The sequence below is a fragment of the Manis javanica genome, chromosome 3 (assembly GCF_040802235.1).
Source record: "Manis javanica isolate MJ-LG chromosome 3, MJ_LKY, whole genome shotgun sequence".
In the NCBI taxonomy this organism is placed as follows: domain Eukaryota; kingdom Metazoa; phylum Chordata; class Mammalia; order Pholidota; family Manidae; genus Manis; species Manis javanica.
In genome coordinates this window covers 132,769,149-132,785,959 of record NC_133158.1, presented here as the reverse complement: position 1 = coordinate 132,785,959, position 16,811 = coordinate 132,769,149, and the positions used below count along the sequence as shown (strand labels likewise).

Sequence of the window (16,811 nt, the reverse complement as noted above, 5' to 3'; positions counted from 1 at the left end):
AGCTCAACTCTCAGTAACATCCCTGATGCAGAAAGTATACAGGCAGGAAGATCTTAGAACTCCCAGCAACCAGCCGGGAAAAATTCACCTGTGGAGACACTGATTAAGGATTTTGTGGCGCTTAAAAAAAAAAAGTTGGCAGAGAAAACCCATTCAACTTTCCTCAGAAAACGGATGTTTGGTGAGTAAACCAGCGGTAGCCACAAACACACGTTCTACGCCCTCAGGGAAGCCCGGCAGCCAGACCCGCCGCCTCTTAGGTGCATCCGGGCACTCTAAACACTCTTGACCTTCCGACGTCCGAGCCGTTTATTTGAAACACACGCTCAACCCAATCGCTCGGAGGCGTAGGGGAGGCGGGAGAAGAGCGGCGACCAATCACTGTCCCTCTGGAGACTCCAGCCTATAGGAAGGAGGTTGACATCACGCGCCAATCGCCATGGCTTTTAGAGAGAATGGTTCACTTTTTTGAATTGGTTTTTGCTGCGCTGCGAGGAATGGCGGTAACGGTGAGAGGACCGGGCGCCTGAAGAGGTGGAACTTCCAGGGCGTTTTCTGAGAGTGGTGAGGACTCTGGGTGTGGGTAGGAGAGGTGGGAAAGGGCCAGCGTCCCCGGAGCCGTGGGCGCTGTGCTGGGATCCGACAGCCGCGCCCCGGTGACCGCGAATTCCGGAGCGCCCGGCGCAGGCTTCCCGGCTCCGGGTACTCTCCACCGCACTGCCCGCAGCGAGGCCGTGACGCGGCGTAGGGCCCGAGGTCCGCAGGTGGCTGGGCTTCCTCACCGCCCACCTGGTTAGAGAGTTTTCCCGGAAGAGTGTCCGGGTGAAGGCAGGGAGCTGGGAAGGTGTCTTGATAAAACCGCTGCGGCTCGGGGCGCTGGCAGCTTGCAGCCTTTGGGGGCTTATCGCAGAGTGCTTAGTGGTTTCACTCGAGGATTCTTGGCTTCTTTTCTGTGGGAAGTTTTTAAAAATGCCAGCCTATTCCGCCCCGACACCATCCTCCCTGATACAGAAACATATGGCTTAGTGGTTAAAAGCTTAACCTCTGGAAATCAGACCGGGTTTGAATCCCTGATTACCACTAACATTGTGATTTAGGGGAAGTTACTTAACCTCTCTGTTCCAGGCTTTTTAAAAAGTAAAAGGTTTAGAACTATGTTTGTCATATATTAAGCGTTAAATAAATGTTATTTGTTAGCTGTAATGTTATGTAATGTGAGCAGTGTTACTGTCAGTAAAATCAACATACCCAATGTTGCATTTTTTAGCTCCTCCTTCTTGACAGATGATTGCCTAGAAAAATAAGTAAAAAGTAAACCTAAAGTGAATTATTTGCTTTAAGGACCCATTTTATCCTTGGAATGAAAAGAAGCATGTGTTGTAGTTTAGTCAGAAGCTCCTTGATTATGTTCTTGGATGAAAAACAAACTGTATAGATTTATGAACACTGATCCTATTGTGTTCATTTCAAAATTTACAGAATGCATGAATATAAAAAAGTGATTAGTTTCTAATCAGAGTGTTGGCTATTATGTCATCAATTTACAATGCAGCTCTTTATTTCTAAACTTTGAAGCTGTTTTGGCAATAAATTGATCATATACAGTATCATCAGAGATAACTTCAACTTTTAGTCACCTGTTTTGATAGACTTTAAGCAGAGAGGCAGAGAAGAAAAATGTGAACTCATATAGTATTTTTAATTTATTAAAATCTCCCTCCTCTTCCATTCCTTAAATCAGATTAGTTCATCTCTTGACATTAAAAAACAAATGTTCTTTTAAGGAGACTTTGAATGAAAGCACATATATAGCCTATTCTTTTTTCATTGAAATCACTTAAGTGTGAGACTTAAAACAACAAATAAGGGCTGGCTGGAATTTATCTTTGATTCTAAATAAAAACTCTTATTAATAACTATAGGGGCACTGCTTTGGAGAATGTTAGAATAATGATTGACAGTGATGTATGGTAAGAGTGTAAGAAGTGTCCACATTGTGAAAATTATATGAGAATTTAAGATATCTATTTAGTTTTCATCACAACTGTATTTGATTTGTATTATGTCTTTCTTCAATGTGAAAACTGAAGCTAACCTAAGTACAGAGCTGAGACTGGAAGCTGAACCTCCTGACTTTGAAGTATGCACCTGCACCTAACAATTGGGCTTAGGTCTGTTGTTAGTATGCATATCTTCACACTACTTAGTATCACCATCCAGAGATCAGGCTAATCATACCTTATTATTTTTCTACAGCATACAGTTTACTTAAACTATTAGTTTGCTAAGAATCTATTTGTGTAAGATATTTGTGTATTTTATTTATCTGAATCAAAGGAAAGGATAAGATAGATCAGATATGTACCTCCAGGTAAAGATGGGCGGTGGGGGAGGTTCCTCTTACATTTGCCCAATATTCTGGACATTTATTTTAACATAGTAAACTTACATAACAACCCCAATTTTAATTGATTAAAATCTGTTTAACTTTTTATTCCCTGCTTGCCTAACATTTCAACTCTTAAGTCCTGGGAATCTTAAAAAAACACAAGTTTTTCTTTCATAGTCCAGAGTCATATTGGCACTAAATCTGTGCATAATTGTGCTGTTAAATCTTTAAGAAGTAAGACATTTGCAAAGTAATATGAAAATACAGATAAGGGATCAGTCCTTTTATACATGAGAGATTCAGAGAAATCCACAGAAAATAAGCCAAGACTGGTGGGTTGGAAGTTGAAAGATACGGTAGGTGGAGAATTGAGCATTTAATAAATGTAAGTAGGTGTGGAATAAATTTTGATCTGTGTTTGAAAAATGCTGAGAAGTACAATGTGGCTGGAGAATCACAGTGTATAAGGACTTAGGGAATTCTAGGGGATGAGGCTGAATAGGTAGGCTAGGACCAAATTGTAAACCTGATGGTGATTTTAGACTTGGTCATATAGGGAGAAGTGCTCATGCAAGTTCTTCACAGGGAAGTGATATGGTCACATTTATTTTTAGGACTATACAGTCCTGAGAACCTTGTGGAGAGTGACTGCTGAAGAAACTGATGATGGGGAAAGTTGTTTGGAGCTGTTGTATTTAGCAACTGTGGCACTGGGCATAGAGTAGAGGGGCCAGGTTCCAGAGTACTTGAAATGGTATTGCTAGGAATTTTGGGGAGGGTTAATGAGGTGGATGAAAGTAAAGATGGAACCAGTTTTTTGAAAGCAATTATTTAGGGGATGAGTGATATTATAAGTGGATAGAGGAAAATAAATAGGTTGGTTGAGGGCAAAGATACAAAGAAGGGAGGTAGAATAATATTTATGACTGTCTTTTGAGCGCTCATTATATGTCAGGTAATGTTTTGAGTACTTTCAATACATTGTTATTTTTTCTGTGTTCCTAAGAATCAGGTATTGGTATCTTTATTTTACAAAAGAGGAAACTGGCTCAGGCAAGTCAAGTGATTTTCTGTGCTTCAGTATTAAATATGAGTAATGATACTTTTTATAAATTCTAGGTATGGAGATTTTAATGCTTGTTTTTGCTCAGCAGTCATGTTTGTTTCATGTATCTTTATTCAAGTTTTATTTTTTCAGCCAACAAAAAAAAGGAGAGTACAAACAATGGCTGACAATAGTGAATCCACTGCTGGGAAGACAAGCTTGGCAGATTCTTCTATTTTTGATTCTAAAGTTACTGAACCTTCTAAGGAAAACTCATTTATTGGGTCTACTTTATATGTTGAAGGTAAACCTGTTAATCTACGTTAAAACACCAAATTGCTTTTTTAATCCTAAATTTACTGACTTGGACCTTTCTTATGATTTCATAACTGTAATACTAACTCTTAAGCTGGTGTACAGATTTTCAGTAAATATTTGTTGATAGAATCTCTTTACACTACATAGATTTTTGACTATTGTTTGGATTAATGCTTTCCAGCTTTGACTTGACTGGGAGGCATTTTATTGTTGGATGCTGCTTTTTCTGTAGTAGGGGCAATCTAGCTACAACATAGTTAGTTAAAATTTACTCAGTTATGGCTGGTTAGGTGAAGAGCCCACTTCCCTTAATACTGTATAAATGGGTCTTTCCTAAAGTTGATGCACTGTTGAGGAGAATGGCTGTGCAAAATTGTGAATGCTTTTTTTGGAGTGCTGATGTTTGTATACTCTGCTACAATTTCTCTTTTCCTGAAGTGACATTTTAAAAAATGTTGGCCAAATTAAAAAATATAAACTGGGAATCAAGTCATTTTTATTTTAGAGAATGTTATGATCTCCTCAAAGATGGAAAACATACCAGATATAGAGGGATTAGGAACTATTGATTTTGATGTTAGTACCTGACAAACATATTTAAACATTTTTAATTTTAATAGAAGAAATGCCTCAGGTTGAAACGAGAATGATACTAGTTCAAGAAGCTGGAAAACAAGAAGAACTTATAAAAGCCTTAAAGGTATGGAGTTAAGAGTTTAAAAAAAAATGGTTTTCTTCCATCAGTGTGTAAATAACTTTATAGTTTTCTTAATCTCATACCTAAGTCTCTTTTCCACAGACTATTAAAATAATGGAAGTCCCTGTTATAAAGCTAAAGGAAAGTTGTCCTGGAAAATCGGATGAAAAGTTAATAAAAAGTGTTGTTAATATGGTAGGTCAAGCATTTCATTGCATGTGGCATGCTACACTTCCCTTGATTGTATTGTTACTCCACTTACGGTGATTGAACCTAATTTGGGCACAGGGTGTAATTGTGCACTCTTGAAGCTAGATGAATAGGAACTATTTCATATTTATTTTTAAAATTTGGGTGTTTCTGAAACCCCAAACTACACCAGATATTGTAAATAATCCTTATAAAGTAATAAATTCTTATAAAGTAATTTGTCATTTTAAAATTTAAATGGCATGTCATGTATTTACAAAAGATCTGATACTTTTCTTTAAACTCTTTAGTTTCTTTTTTCTCACTAATTTTATATTTATTCTGAATTCTTGTTTTATTTCCAGAATTATAAATCAGATAATTGACAGTCATTTGGGAATTTGCCTTAGCATATGAGATATATCTAATTCTCTATGCCAGCTATATTAGTTTGCTAGGACTACTATTAAAATTTACCGCAGACTGGGTGGCTCAAACAATGGAAATGTATTTTTTCACAGTTCTGGGAGTCAGAAGTCCAAAATCAAAGTGTTGGCAGAGTTGGTTTCTCTTGAGGCCTCTCTCCTTGACTTGCAGATGGTGACTGCTTTCTTGCTGTGTTTTCACAAGGCCCTTCTTTTGTGGGTGCACATGCCACGAAAGATCGTATCTCTTCTCTTTGTCCAGATTTCCTCCCAAAAGGACACCCCCCAGATTGCATTAGGGCCCACCCATATGACCTCATTTAACCTTAAGTATCTCTTAAAAGGCCCTATCTCCAAATATAATCACATTTTGAGGTACAGGAAGGTAGGGCTTCATCATGAATTTTGAGGCTGCATAATTCAGCCTACCCCATGAGCCTAGCAAATAAAGCCCAAATAATTTACTGACCTGTTCGGAATTTTCTTTTAAATGGTTTTGTTCTTTTTACAGAGGAGTCATACAGCTACTTAAATATCTTCATTCTTTGGCATAGATATACAGTATAAATTGTTAAGTGGTAACTTGTCTTTTTATATCTTACCTTTGCCATGTGGCAACTGCCTACATATTTCACACCTTTCTCTTTATTTCCTTCATATATACTGAAATGATTAAGTTAATTTACATCCTTTTTATAGATGTTAAGTACCATAGTATTTCTATTTTTCTGAAGACAATTTGTGCAGGAAGAGCTATATGTATGGCATGATTTTCTTGGTCAGAATAAAAAGCAATGGTGGGTATCTTATGCATTGTACTATCAATATGTATGTGCTTAAATTCATCATTCTTATTTAAATGTCCATAAGATGATTTATAATGACTACTAAGTTGTGTCAGAAGTTGTCTTTATAATATTAATCTTCAAAATTTAAGATCTTAATGTGGATGGAGATAAATATATATAAAAATATAAATAAGTAAACAAATAACGCTGTTCACTATTAAGTCCAGCAGTCATTATATGATTTAAAATTTGTTACAAATGTAAAAGCAAAATTTTTGATATTGAATTTATTTTTAGGTCTTATTTAGAGAGAGTGAATTTTATAATATGTAATTTTTATTTCTAATAACTACATGAAAAAAATCCAGGAAATTAAAGTGCCCTTTGTAAAGATGGAATCAGTTGAAGAATTTGAAAGTTTGGATTCTGCAGCATTTGAAAATGTATTCATAGTCATGGACTTCCAGGATTCCATCTTTAATGAGTTACACAAGACTGACTGTAGAGTTATTGGACCACCAGTTGTATTAAATTGTGCACAAAAAGGAGAGGTAAGAGAATATGTTTGTTATGATTTTTCAAGATTAAGTTTTTAACTCATGAATTTTGTGAAAATTCATAAGCAAAAAATTCATTGTTGAGTCTATGAAGTATTTAGTCTAAGACTTTTGAAAGTTAAACAATAGAAACTATACATTCATGTAGGTGTCTATGTATGTGTGTGTATATATATATATATATACACATGTATATACACGCACACACATATATGTATCTTTCTCAATACCTGCAGTGTTTTGGGAAGAAATAATTTGCTTAAATTTGGGTTTCAGAAATGTACACACATACATAAATTTTTATTTTGCTCCACATAGGATAGAGACCACATTTCCATTTTTATCAATTACTGCATGATTTAAAATTACAGGAATTATTTTAGCTTTTTGTTTTTAAATAGCATTTCAATATAGGAGTTGTAGTAGAGTTAGTCCCTATTTTGGTTTTATTGTTCTGTTTTGCCATTCTTAAGCTTGCCATATTAACTTAAAATTGCTTAGTTCATTCATTGTGCTTTGTTTGTTACAGATACTAGTAATAATAGATGATAATTATTACTTCTCTGTTTCGATTCAGAGGTGTTGCTTTCAAAAACCAAATTAACTTTTTAAAGACAAGAATTATAAAAAGAATCTTCTTGCTTAATGGTGGGAATTAAATATGTACCTATATGTATTTTTTTAAACCATTCTCTCTCTGGTATATAACCATTGGTTAAATTATTTACTATGTCCATTTTTAGCTCAAAAATTAGAATCATATTTGGTTCACATATAGGTGTTACTTACCTAGTGTTTATTACAAAATATCTTTAACCTGTTTTAACTTTAATTGAAAGCATTTATAATAGTGTATGATGTCTGAGTCTGTCCTTAAAGGCAACAGTTGATATGTGTCAATATATTTTGGGACTAAAGGTTTACATATAAATGTTTAATTTTTCCACTAGTAAATTGTGTTCAGATTATATGTAACAAATGTGATTTGGAAGTCATGATGCATGTTTTTATTGTGAAACTTGTATTCCAGCTTTTGGTTTTTTTTATTTTGCATATTGCTAAATGCAAGTAAATCTTTGGATTGGGAAAGTTGATTGGAAAGGGGGAGTATGTTTAGCTTGAGAAAGATGTGTTCTGTTTTCTACTGTAAAGAAAGCTTACAGATTTAAAATTGTTATATTCTTCAGCCTTTGCCATTTTCATGTCGCCCACTCTATTGTACAAGCATGATGAATCTAGTACTGTGCTTTACTGGATTCAGGAAGAAAGAAGAACTAGTAAGTATTTTGAAACAGTCTGTTCAGAGAATATTTTTTCCAGCCAAATAAATTTAAATTTGCATTTTTTCTTGTAGTTATAGCGTGGTTTTATTGAAATTATTGAAAGATAAAGTACTGTGAATGTACCAAGTTTTAAATTTTGTGAAGAAGCATTCTGAAAAGCATTGTAAAGAAATAGATATTTTGTCTAGGATGGCGGGCATGTGAATTAACAAAAAAATTTCATGACTGTCATTTCTGTTTAAATGATCTTTGATATAACTATCATATTAGCCACATTATTTAAAGTTTTTATTTGCATATTGCAATTTTTGTTATACAAGGCAAGCCTGAAAATAATCTCATTGCTTTAGAGAATTCATAGAACCTTCTTTCTTTGATTCATAAAAATTTCTGTGTTGGAGCTAATGGAGTATTACTTTTAATTATGTGGGAAGAATCTTGATGTGATAAAACCTGTGTCATTTAGGCTGTGTGAAAACTGGTTGTTTAACAGTTTTGTGTGATCATCTCTACTAGCTTACCTCTGTATAATTTTGCCTCTGCCAATAAGGCAAATGATTCTTTGGCAAAATGTTAATTTTTTGACAAAAGTTAAATTTTTCTAAAAATTGCTTGTACCTTATAAATAAAAATTATTCAGTAAATGGTGAAGAAATTGAAAATTTAAAATTCTGTTCAAATTAATCATAAAGTCAATGTTGCATAATTTTTCTTTTGAGGTCAGATTGGTGACATTGGCCCATCACATGGGTGGAGTTATTCGAAAAGACTTTAATTCAAAAGTTACACATTTGGTGGCAAATTGTACACAAGGAGAAAAATTCAGGGTATGTAAACTTGGGTATTTCTGTGTATTTCAATATAGCATTCTTTTGGGATGGATTTAATAATAGCACTGCATAGTATGCTAAGAATTAGCAATTTAATTTTTGCTATGTGTATATTTAGTAAAAATTTTAAATCAGGAGTGGTCCCCTAAGTTCTAAGGAGGTAAGGGGACTTGAGTTATGTCTTGAAAGACAGGCATTGTGGAGGTTAGTAGATGGATAACATTAGCAAAGGTTACTATGAACATTGGTGAATGAGGGGGTCAGGAAGTGATTAGAGCAGACTTCACTCTTACTGGTTTTTAAGAACAGAAATATGGTCTTATAAAATGGTCCTAAGATTTAACTTGTGAAAATTGTAAAAGAATGGGAGAAAGTATTCTTTATTTTTTTTATTAAGGTATGATTGATATACACTCTTATGAAGGTTTCACATGAAAAAACAATGTGGTTACTACATTTACCCATATTATCAAGTCCCCACCCATACCCCAATGCAGTCACTGTCCATTAGTGCAGCAAGATGCCACAGGTCCACTATGTGCCTTCTCTGTGCTACACTGTTCTCCCTGTGATCCCCCACATCATGTATACTAAACATAATACCCATCAATCCCCTTCTCCCTCCCCACCCACCCTCCCCTTTGGTAACCACTAGTTCATTCTTCGAGTCTCTTGAGTCTGCTGCTATTTTGTTCCTTCAGTTTTGTGTCATTGTTGTACTCCACAAATGAGGGAAATCATTTGGCATTTGTCTTCAGGAGAAAGTATTCTTATCAGGATTAAAATTTTAGTTTAAGACTTCACTTTAAATATTTTAGGAAGAGGTTATCATTCTGTTCCCATATTCAATTGGTATTTATGTAGCAAATGGTAATTTTAGAGTAATGTTGAATTCCTGTTAGATATGCTTCCCAATTCATATTGAAGTTTTTAGTGAATTAAACAGATGTTCTGTAGTGCTATCTTGTGGGGGGGGGGTGTCAGTGCTTCTAAGGAAATAGAAATGCAATAAAGATGAACTTAACGTCAGATATTTATTTAAAATAAAATAAGAAAACAGTTTGAACATCATGGAACTTGTTTTAAAGTTATTTTAACTTAAGTTACATGATTGAAAAATAGCCTTTTCTGTTAATTTTTCTTTATATTTTGTTACAAAGTAGATGAACAATCATCTAAAACTGCAAATAAGTGCTGTGTAATTGTTAGAACTTCCAAGAATGCAGTTATTTAAGGCAAAAATTCATCAAAATTAATGCTCATATTTGTAGATCGCTGTGAGCCTGGGTACTCCAATTATGAAGCCAGAATGGATTTATAAAGCTTGGGAAAGGCGGAATGAACAGTAAGTATTTAACAATTCAGTAATTCATTATTCAAATTAATAAACAAACTATAAAGCTAAAGAGTAAAAAACCCAAAATTTATAGATAGTATTTATAGATAGTAATGAATTCAGTCTTCGGGTAGCCAAGGGGATGAAGTGTAGGTGAGGCAAAATTATTTAAAAAATTATAAAAAAATGAAAAGTGAAAGATACCTGTGTTGTCTTTTTACTTTGTGAAATTTTTTCATAAACTCTCTAAAATTATTAGAAAATAATTAACATTTTCTGTTAATGCCTAATGGATTTGGATGTTTGGATTATTTTACTTTTTCTTATGTTTGTCTACATGTTAAGTAGTGATTGTAATTTATAACCATGTTAAATTTTCCAACCTCGTAATTCCTTGCTATTGTACTTCATCATTACTTAAGATTTCATGAAATTATAGAATCCCTGGAATACATATAAAACTTCTTATACAGAGCAGGAATTAAAATTTGTTAGGATTATATGTGATCAAATTTTGTCAGATTATTTCTGGGGAGATGAGATCCATCAGTTTTTCTTTTTTTAACTGAAGGTTTTGTAAACATAAATGTAAAATATTTTCAACAAGTGAATTGTGCTTAAACCTTGAGAATTACTGGAGATTTATAAATTGATATACCTAATTTATGGAGTTTAAATAAAGCTGATTTTAAAAGAATATACTTTTTTTTTTAGGGATTTCTGTGCATCAGTTGATGACTTTAGAAATGAATTTAAAGTTCCTCCGTTTCAAGATTGCATTTTAAGTTTCCTGGGATTTTCAGATGAAGAGAAAACCAATATGGAGGAAATGACTGAAATGCAAGGTAGAATTTGGCATAATGTACAAGTTATATTTTACTTCCCACTCCTGCTTAGTCACTCCTAATGAATATGCTTCCTTAAAATTTTGGATTTGGCTATAAGTAGTTTGACTTATTTATGTTTGTATGCATTCCTTTTAGGAGGTAACTATTTACCTGTTGGAGATGAAAGATGCACTCACCTTATAGTTGAAGAGAATATAGTAAAAGAACTTCCATTTGAGCCTTCAAAGAAACTATATGTTGTCAAGCAAGAGGTAAGTAATTCTAGAAAGATTGATTTTTAAAAAAGTAACTACTAGTAGTTTTTCTGTTAAGGAAAATTCTTAATTAAAATGTTCTTTCTCTCACTTAGTGGTTCTGGGGAAGCATTCAAATGGATGCCCGAGCTGGAGAAACTATGTATTTATATGAAAAGGTAGCTTTTTTGTCCCTTATTTATTCTGTAAACTCAATTGTACAAAGATAACACTTTTCTATCTAGAAAGAGCATGGTTTTAGCATACAGATCATCTTTTATACCATGTTTAGGAGTTTCAGAATAAACAAACAACTGGATATTGAGTAATAGTCTATGTAGATTTAAGGGAAACTATTCAATGCAATGCATATTATTTTAATCTACTGTGTCATTCTGTGCTAATTCTTGGTGATACCATTATGAACAGTAACATTCCTATCTTCAGAAACTTAGAACCTTAACCGAAAGACAGATGCACAGTTATAGTGTAAAATGGTGTGTGCTATAACTGAGTAAAATATTCTAACTAGTTTCACTCTGTGAGACTCAGGCAGGATTGAAAAGAGCAAATATATGTTGAGCCAATTTAGTGGGCTAATCTGGTAGGACATTCAGGTTAGACAGGCAGGAAAGAGTATGAAAGTACATTGAAACAGCAAGTAGTTTGATACAGCTTTAGAGAAGCATATGGGAAAGAATGCCAACAGGTAAAGCTCACTTGAGGTAGGTGGGCAGATCAACAGTTTCTCATATGTTAGAGAGTTTGGGTTTTATCCTGTAAGTATTAGGAGCCATTGAAGAATATTAAAAGAGATGTCATTTAAAAAATGACTCTGGTAGTAGAATATAGGCAAGGAAAATGCAACCTTCATGCTGGATTTGGTGAAGAGGGGTATCATTCACCAAAATGTGGCATAGAGATAATAGAATCAGGCTTTAAGGAAAGATTTACTTCAGTTTGGGCTTGAATTTGAATGGAATATTGAACATGAGGTGTGGATTTATTGTGCTCTAAAATCTAAATAGGTGTTGTGCTTTTCTGTTCTCAATGTAAGTTTCTTAACATAATGTTTAAAAAATATGCCTTAGATTTTGGGAGAGAGCTCTGAAAATCAAGTGGTATTCAACAAATACTGGAGAGCAGTATGTACAGGCAGTATGCTAAATGCTAGGGATACTGTGAACAAAATATGAATGTCCCTGCCCTCCTGGAGTTTATGGCCTAACAGGGGAATAGGCAGTAAACAAGCTTACAGATGAATATGTAATGGTGATAGTGCTGTGAAGAAAAAGAATGAGATGTTAGGGGTTAGACAATTACAGTGGTCCCTTGACTATTAAGTTTTATGAAGCTTCTGAATTACCTGGCAGAGTATATAGCTGTAAAATTATTGTGCAAAACCCAGATTTTGTCAGATCCGTAATGTATTTTTCTTTTGTTCCTGTCTCAGTAAAGAACCATGGAAGTAAAATTGAGCTTTTGTGCTTTTGATTGCAGGCTAACACTCCTGAGCTCAAGAAATCAGTGTCACTGCTTTCTCTAAATACCCCAAACAGCAATCGCAAAAGACGTCGTTTAAAAGAGACACTTGCTCAGCTTTCAAGAGAGACAGACATGTCACCTTTCCCTCCCCGTAAGCGCCCGTCAGCTGAACATTCCCTTTCTATAGGGTCACTCCTTGATATCTCCAACACACCAGAGTCTAGCATTAACTATGGAGGTAATTCACTCTTTTAAAAATTGATCTTTAAAATTTAGTGGAATGGAATGATGATTATTATATAAATTCCTGCTAGAGTGAATTTGAAAGGTTTTGCCCTTAATTACCTTTTTTCTATCTGAGGAGAAAAGGCACATGAAAATGCTTCCATTTAATGATTGCCTACTGTTTGCTAAGTGCTTTACATACTTTATGTATTCATAAGATAGGTTTTATTACCCCCTGTTTTAGAGATGACTAGACTGAGGTTAGAGAAGTAACTTGTCTAGGTTCACACAGCTAGGAAGCGATACAGCTGTTGAAAGAGTAAATTCTTAACACTGGCTACAAACAAGATCACAGACTGTGACATGGAGAAAAGAGGAACAATAAACTCACAGGAGGATGAGTTTACTTTGTTCTTAACTGATAAGGGAAGGCTCAATTAACACTTTTCTCTTGGTCACCAAATTTTTCCTCTGTTTTTGTTTTTTTAGTCCATGCACAAATAGATTTAAGTAACAAAACCTCCCTTTGACCCTATGACCCTCTCCAGATAATATCTCATTTCTTCCCTTTCACATGAGTACTTTTCAAAGAGTTGATGATCCATTGTCTCATTTCCTTGCTTTTCATTTTCTTTTCAACTCACTCCAACTGAACTTGAGTTGCACGAAGTTGCTCTTGCTAGGAAGACTGGCAGTTTCTGTGCAATCAACAGCATTCATAACACAAACAGCTAATCCTTCCTGGATACATTTTTTTCTCTTGGCTTTTGTCTATCACTAATTTTTCATTCTCTTTTGCCTGACTTCTCTCTCCAGCCCTAAATGTTAAATGTTATTCCTGGGTTGTTTCCTCTCTGTTGTATTATTCCTTAATGATCTCAGTTAATTCCATGGCTTTAAAGACATTTATATGGTGATGACTCCCAAATTTGTCTTTTCCCTGTCCAACTGCCTACTTGATACCTCCTTGTCCATGTCTGAGACACATCTTAAACTCAACATTATCAAATTAGAACTCTTCCTTCTGTCTACCCATCTCAACTCTATTCCTTTGCCACTCTTCCTTTAGCAGCCTTTTCTGAAAAAGGGTCTTTTAATATGATTGCAATAGTCACCTAATTGGTCTCTATCCATTTTGCCTTCCTACATGCAGCACTTAGAGAGGGCTCTAAAATATATATAAATTAGATGCTGCCACTCCTCTGCTTAAAGTCATTCAGTGGGTTTGTATATCTTCCAGGTTCCTGTGTAGTCCTTCCTCACCTACCTTTAACCTCATGTAGTGTCATGCTCTTCAGTAATATTCTTAAAGGTAGATATTCTTTAGTTAGGCCCAGAAAACAGGTGTATTTGAAAGTATAGAGGAACAAGAATACAGATAACAGTATACAAATAAAATTTTTAGGGAAAAGTGAATAGGTCAATTTGCTTGGAGTGTGAAACAGTAATAGTTAATTAGAAAGGATAACTGGAACCTAATATTGGAGGACTTTGAAATTGGACTGGCATGCTGAACTGTATTTTGTCAGCAACAAAGAACTTGAGAAACTCTTGAGCAGCAGAGTAATTGATTTCATAGGTAACCTTAGTGGATTATTTTGAAGAATGATTAGAAGGAAGGCAGTTTAGAGAGATCAGACCATGAAGTAATCTACAATGACTTGGGCCATGAGGTAAAGAAGGGTTGGTAATTGGTGGAAAGAAAAGTCAGAAGCAGTAGAGAAATACTGAGAATGGAGTGATAGGAAGGGAATGAGAAGAGATGATGGCAAACTATTAAATAGAAGAAACATTACGTTGGCAAAAATAAGTTAATATTTTGAAGGAAAATAGTGTATTTTAGAGAAATTCAACTCAAATTGAGGTATTTAAAGGTCCAGTAGGCATTTGGAAAAGGTGAAATCTGTAAGACTGATTGGGTGATTAGGTGATTGGTGGGGCTTAATGATTAGTAATGTAGATCTGAGAATTTACTGGTTCTGCAATAGGCATGGGATGGTAAAAGCTGATTTTATAAAGGACTGAAGCTTGAATATGCAATTTAGGGGACAGAAGAACCACTAAAGAAAACAGAAATGACAACTATACTAATAAATTGGCACTTTATGTAATAGAATCCCCATTTTATAGTTCTCTGCTTAAACATAATACTTTAATTAGGTCAGTCTTTGTCAGTTTTTTTCTCCCTGAAGTGTCTCCTATGGCCGAAGATCCTGGATCTGGTGAGAGTAAACTGCTATAGTGTATGGCAAATGGGAAATTCTTTGAAGTTTGCTATCTTTAAAAAGCATTTAAAATTCTGTAATATACATTATTATTTTAATAATGTTTAAATTAGTTATTATTGAGTAAAAGTTTATATGCTGGGACTAAATATCTTTTATGTGATATTATTGCTTGTTATACATTCCTGTTTGTACAGAAAAACTTGATACTAAGGGATTCAATATATAAAGTAGAAGTATTCTAACTACAATGAAAGTAAAAATATATTTTAGCTTTTATAAAATTTCTTTTTTTCTTCCAAATTTTTTTGAAATACAAAGTATAATAATGTATCTTCTTTCTACTTTGAGTTGAAATGGATGGTTTATATTATAAGATACTTTAAATTAACAAACAATATGCAGTTGATGTTGGGTTTTTTAGAGGGAGGCTTCCTTCATATATATATGAAAAATTTTCTGTTACTGTTGTTGTGAAATCAGAACAACCTCTTCTTTTTTCTTTTATTAAGGTATCATTGATATATTCTCTTAGGAAGGTTTCACATGAAAAATAGTGTGGTTACTACATTCACCCATATTATCAAGTTGCCTCCATAGCCCATTGCAGTAACTGTCATCAGTGTAGTAAGATGCCACAGAATCACTACTTGTCTTCTCTGTGCTACATTGTCTTCCCCATGACCCCCCAATACCATGTGTGCCAATCATAATACCCCCTAATCCCCTTCTTCCTGCCCTCCCCCACAACCTCTCCAACCCCTCCCCTTTGGTAACTGCTAGTCCCTTCTTGGGAGTCTGTGAGTCGGCTGCTGTTTTGTTCCTTCAGTTTTGCTTCGTTGTTACACTACACAAATAAGGGAAATCATTTGGCATTTGTCTTTCTCCACCTGGCTTATTTCACTGAGCACGATACCCTCTAGCTCCATCCATGTTGTTGCAAATGGTAGAATTTGTTTTCTTCTCACGGCTGAATAGTATTCCATTGTGTATATGTACCACATCTTCTTTATCCATTCATCTACTGATGGTCACTTAGGTTGCTTCCATATCTTAGCTATTGTAAATAGTGCTGTGATAAACATAGGGGTGCATATGTCTTTTTGAATCTGAGATATTGCTTTCTTTGGGTAAAGTCCTAGGAGTGGAATTCCCAGGTCAAATGGTATTTCTATTTTTAGTTTTTTGAGGAACCTCCATATTGCTTTCCACAATGGTTGAACTAATTTACATTCCCACCAGCAGTGTAAGAGGGTTCCCTTTTGCTACCTCGCCAGCATTTGTTGTTTCTAGTCTTGGATGTTGGCCATCCTAACTGGTGTGAGTTGATATCTCATTGTGGTTTTAATTTGCATTTCCCTGATGATTAGTGAGGTGGATCATCTTTTCATGTGCCTGTTGGCCATCTGAATTGCTTCTTTGGAGAACTGTCTGTTCATATCCTCTGCCCATTTTTTAATCAGGCTATTTGCTTTTTGGGTGTTACGGCACGTGAGTGAGTTTTTTATAGATTTTGGATGTTAGCCCCTTGTCGGGTATGTCATTTACAAATATATTCTCCCATACTGTAGCATGACTTTTTGTTCTGCTGGTGGTGTCCTTTGCTGTACACAAGCTTTTTAGCATGATGTAGTCCCATTTGTTCATTTTTGCTTTTGTTTCCCTTGCCTGAGGAGATGCATTCAGGAAAAAGTTGCTCATGTTTATAGTGAAAAGATTTTTACCTATGTTGTCTTCTAAGAGTTTTATGGTTTCATGACTTACATCCAGGGCTTTGATTCTTTTCGAGTTTACTTTTGTGTATGGAGTCAGACAATAATCCAGTTTGATTTTCTTACATATAGCTGTCCACTTGTGCCAACACCAGCTATTGAAGAGGCTGTCATGTCTCCATTATATATCCATGGCTCCTTTATCTTATATTAATTGACCATATAA

The 16,811-nt window shown here is 34.8% G+C and overlaps 1 protein-coding gene across 6 annotated transcripts in view; it reads left to right on the top strand.

The window, feature by feature from the left end:
* Window positions 1-433: 433 nt before the first annotated feature.
* The window catches only part of ECT2 (epithelial cell transforming 2), a 59,667-nt gene continuing 43,289 nt past the window's right edge, over window positions 434-16,811 (top strand). Inside the window, exons 1-12 of one of the 6 annotated variants that reach the window (XM_017666599.3) lie at window positions 434-564; window positions 3,588-3,738; window positions 4,373-4,452; window positions 4,552-4,644; window positions 6,220-6,402; window positions 7,596-7,685; window positions 8,411-8,518; window positions 9,793-9,866; window positions 10,572-10,702; window positions 10,841-10,956; window positions 11,055-11,117; window positions 12,439-12,661. In XM_017666599.3, coding sequence (XP_017522088.1) covers window positions 3,615-3,738; window positions 4,373-4,452; window positions 4,552-4,644; window positions 6,220-6,402; window positions 7,596-7,685; window positions 8,411-8,518; window positions 9,793-9,866; window positions 10,572-10,702; window positions 10,841-10,956; window positions 11,055-11,117; window positions 12,439-12,661 — 1,285 coding nt within the window. In that variant the 5' untranslated portion in view covers window positions 434-564; window positions 3,588-3,614. Of the gene's footprint in view, window positions 565-1,972; window positions 2,172-3,587; window positions 3,739-4,372; window positions 4,453-4,551; window positions 4,645-6,219; window positions 6,403-7,595; window positions 7,686-8,410; window positions 8,519-9,792; window positions 9,867-10,571; window positions 10,703-10,840; window positions 10,957-11,054; window positions 11,118-12,438; window positions 12,662-16,811 lie in introns of those variants that run through there. The other 5 variants (XM_073232076.1, XM_073232075.1, XM_037003188.2 and 2 more) reach the window with 5 other exon arrangements.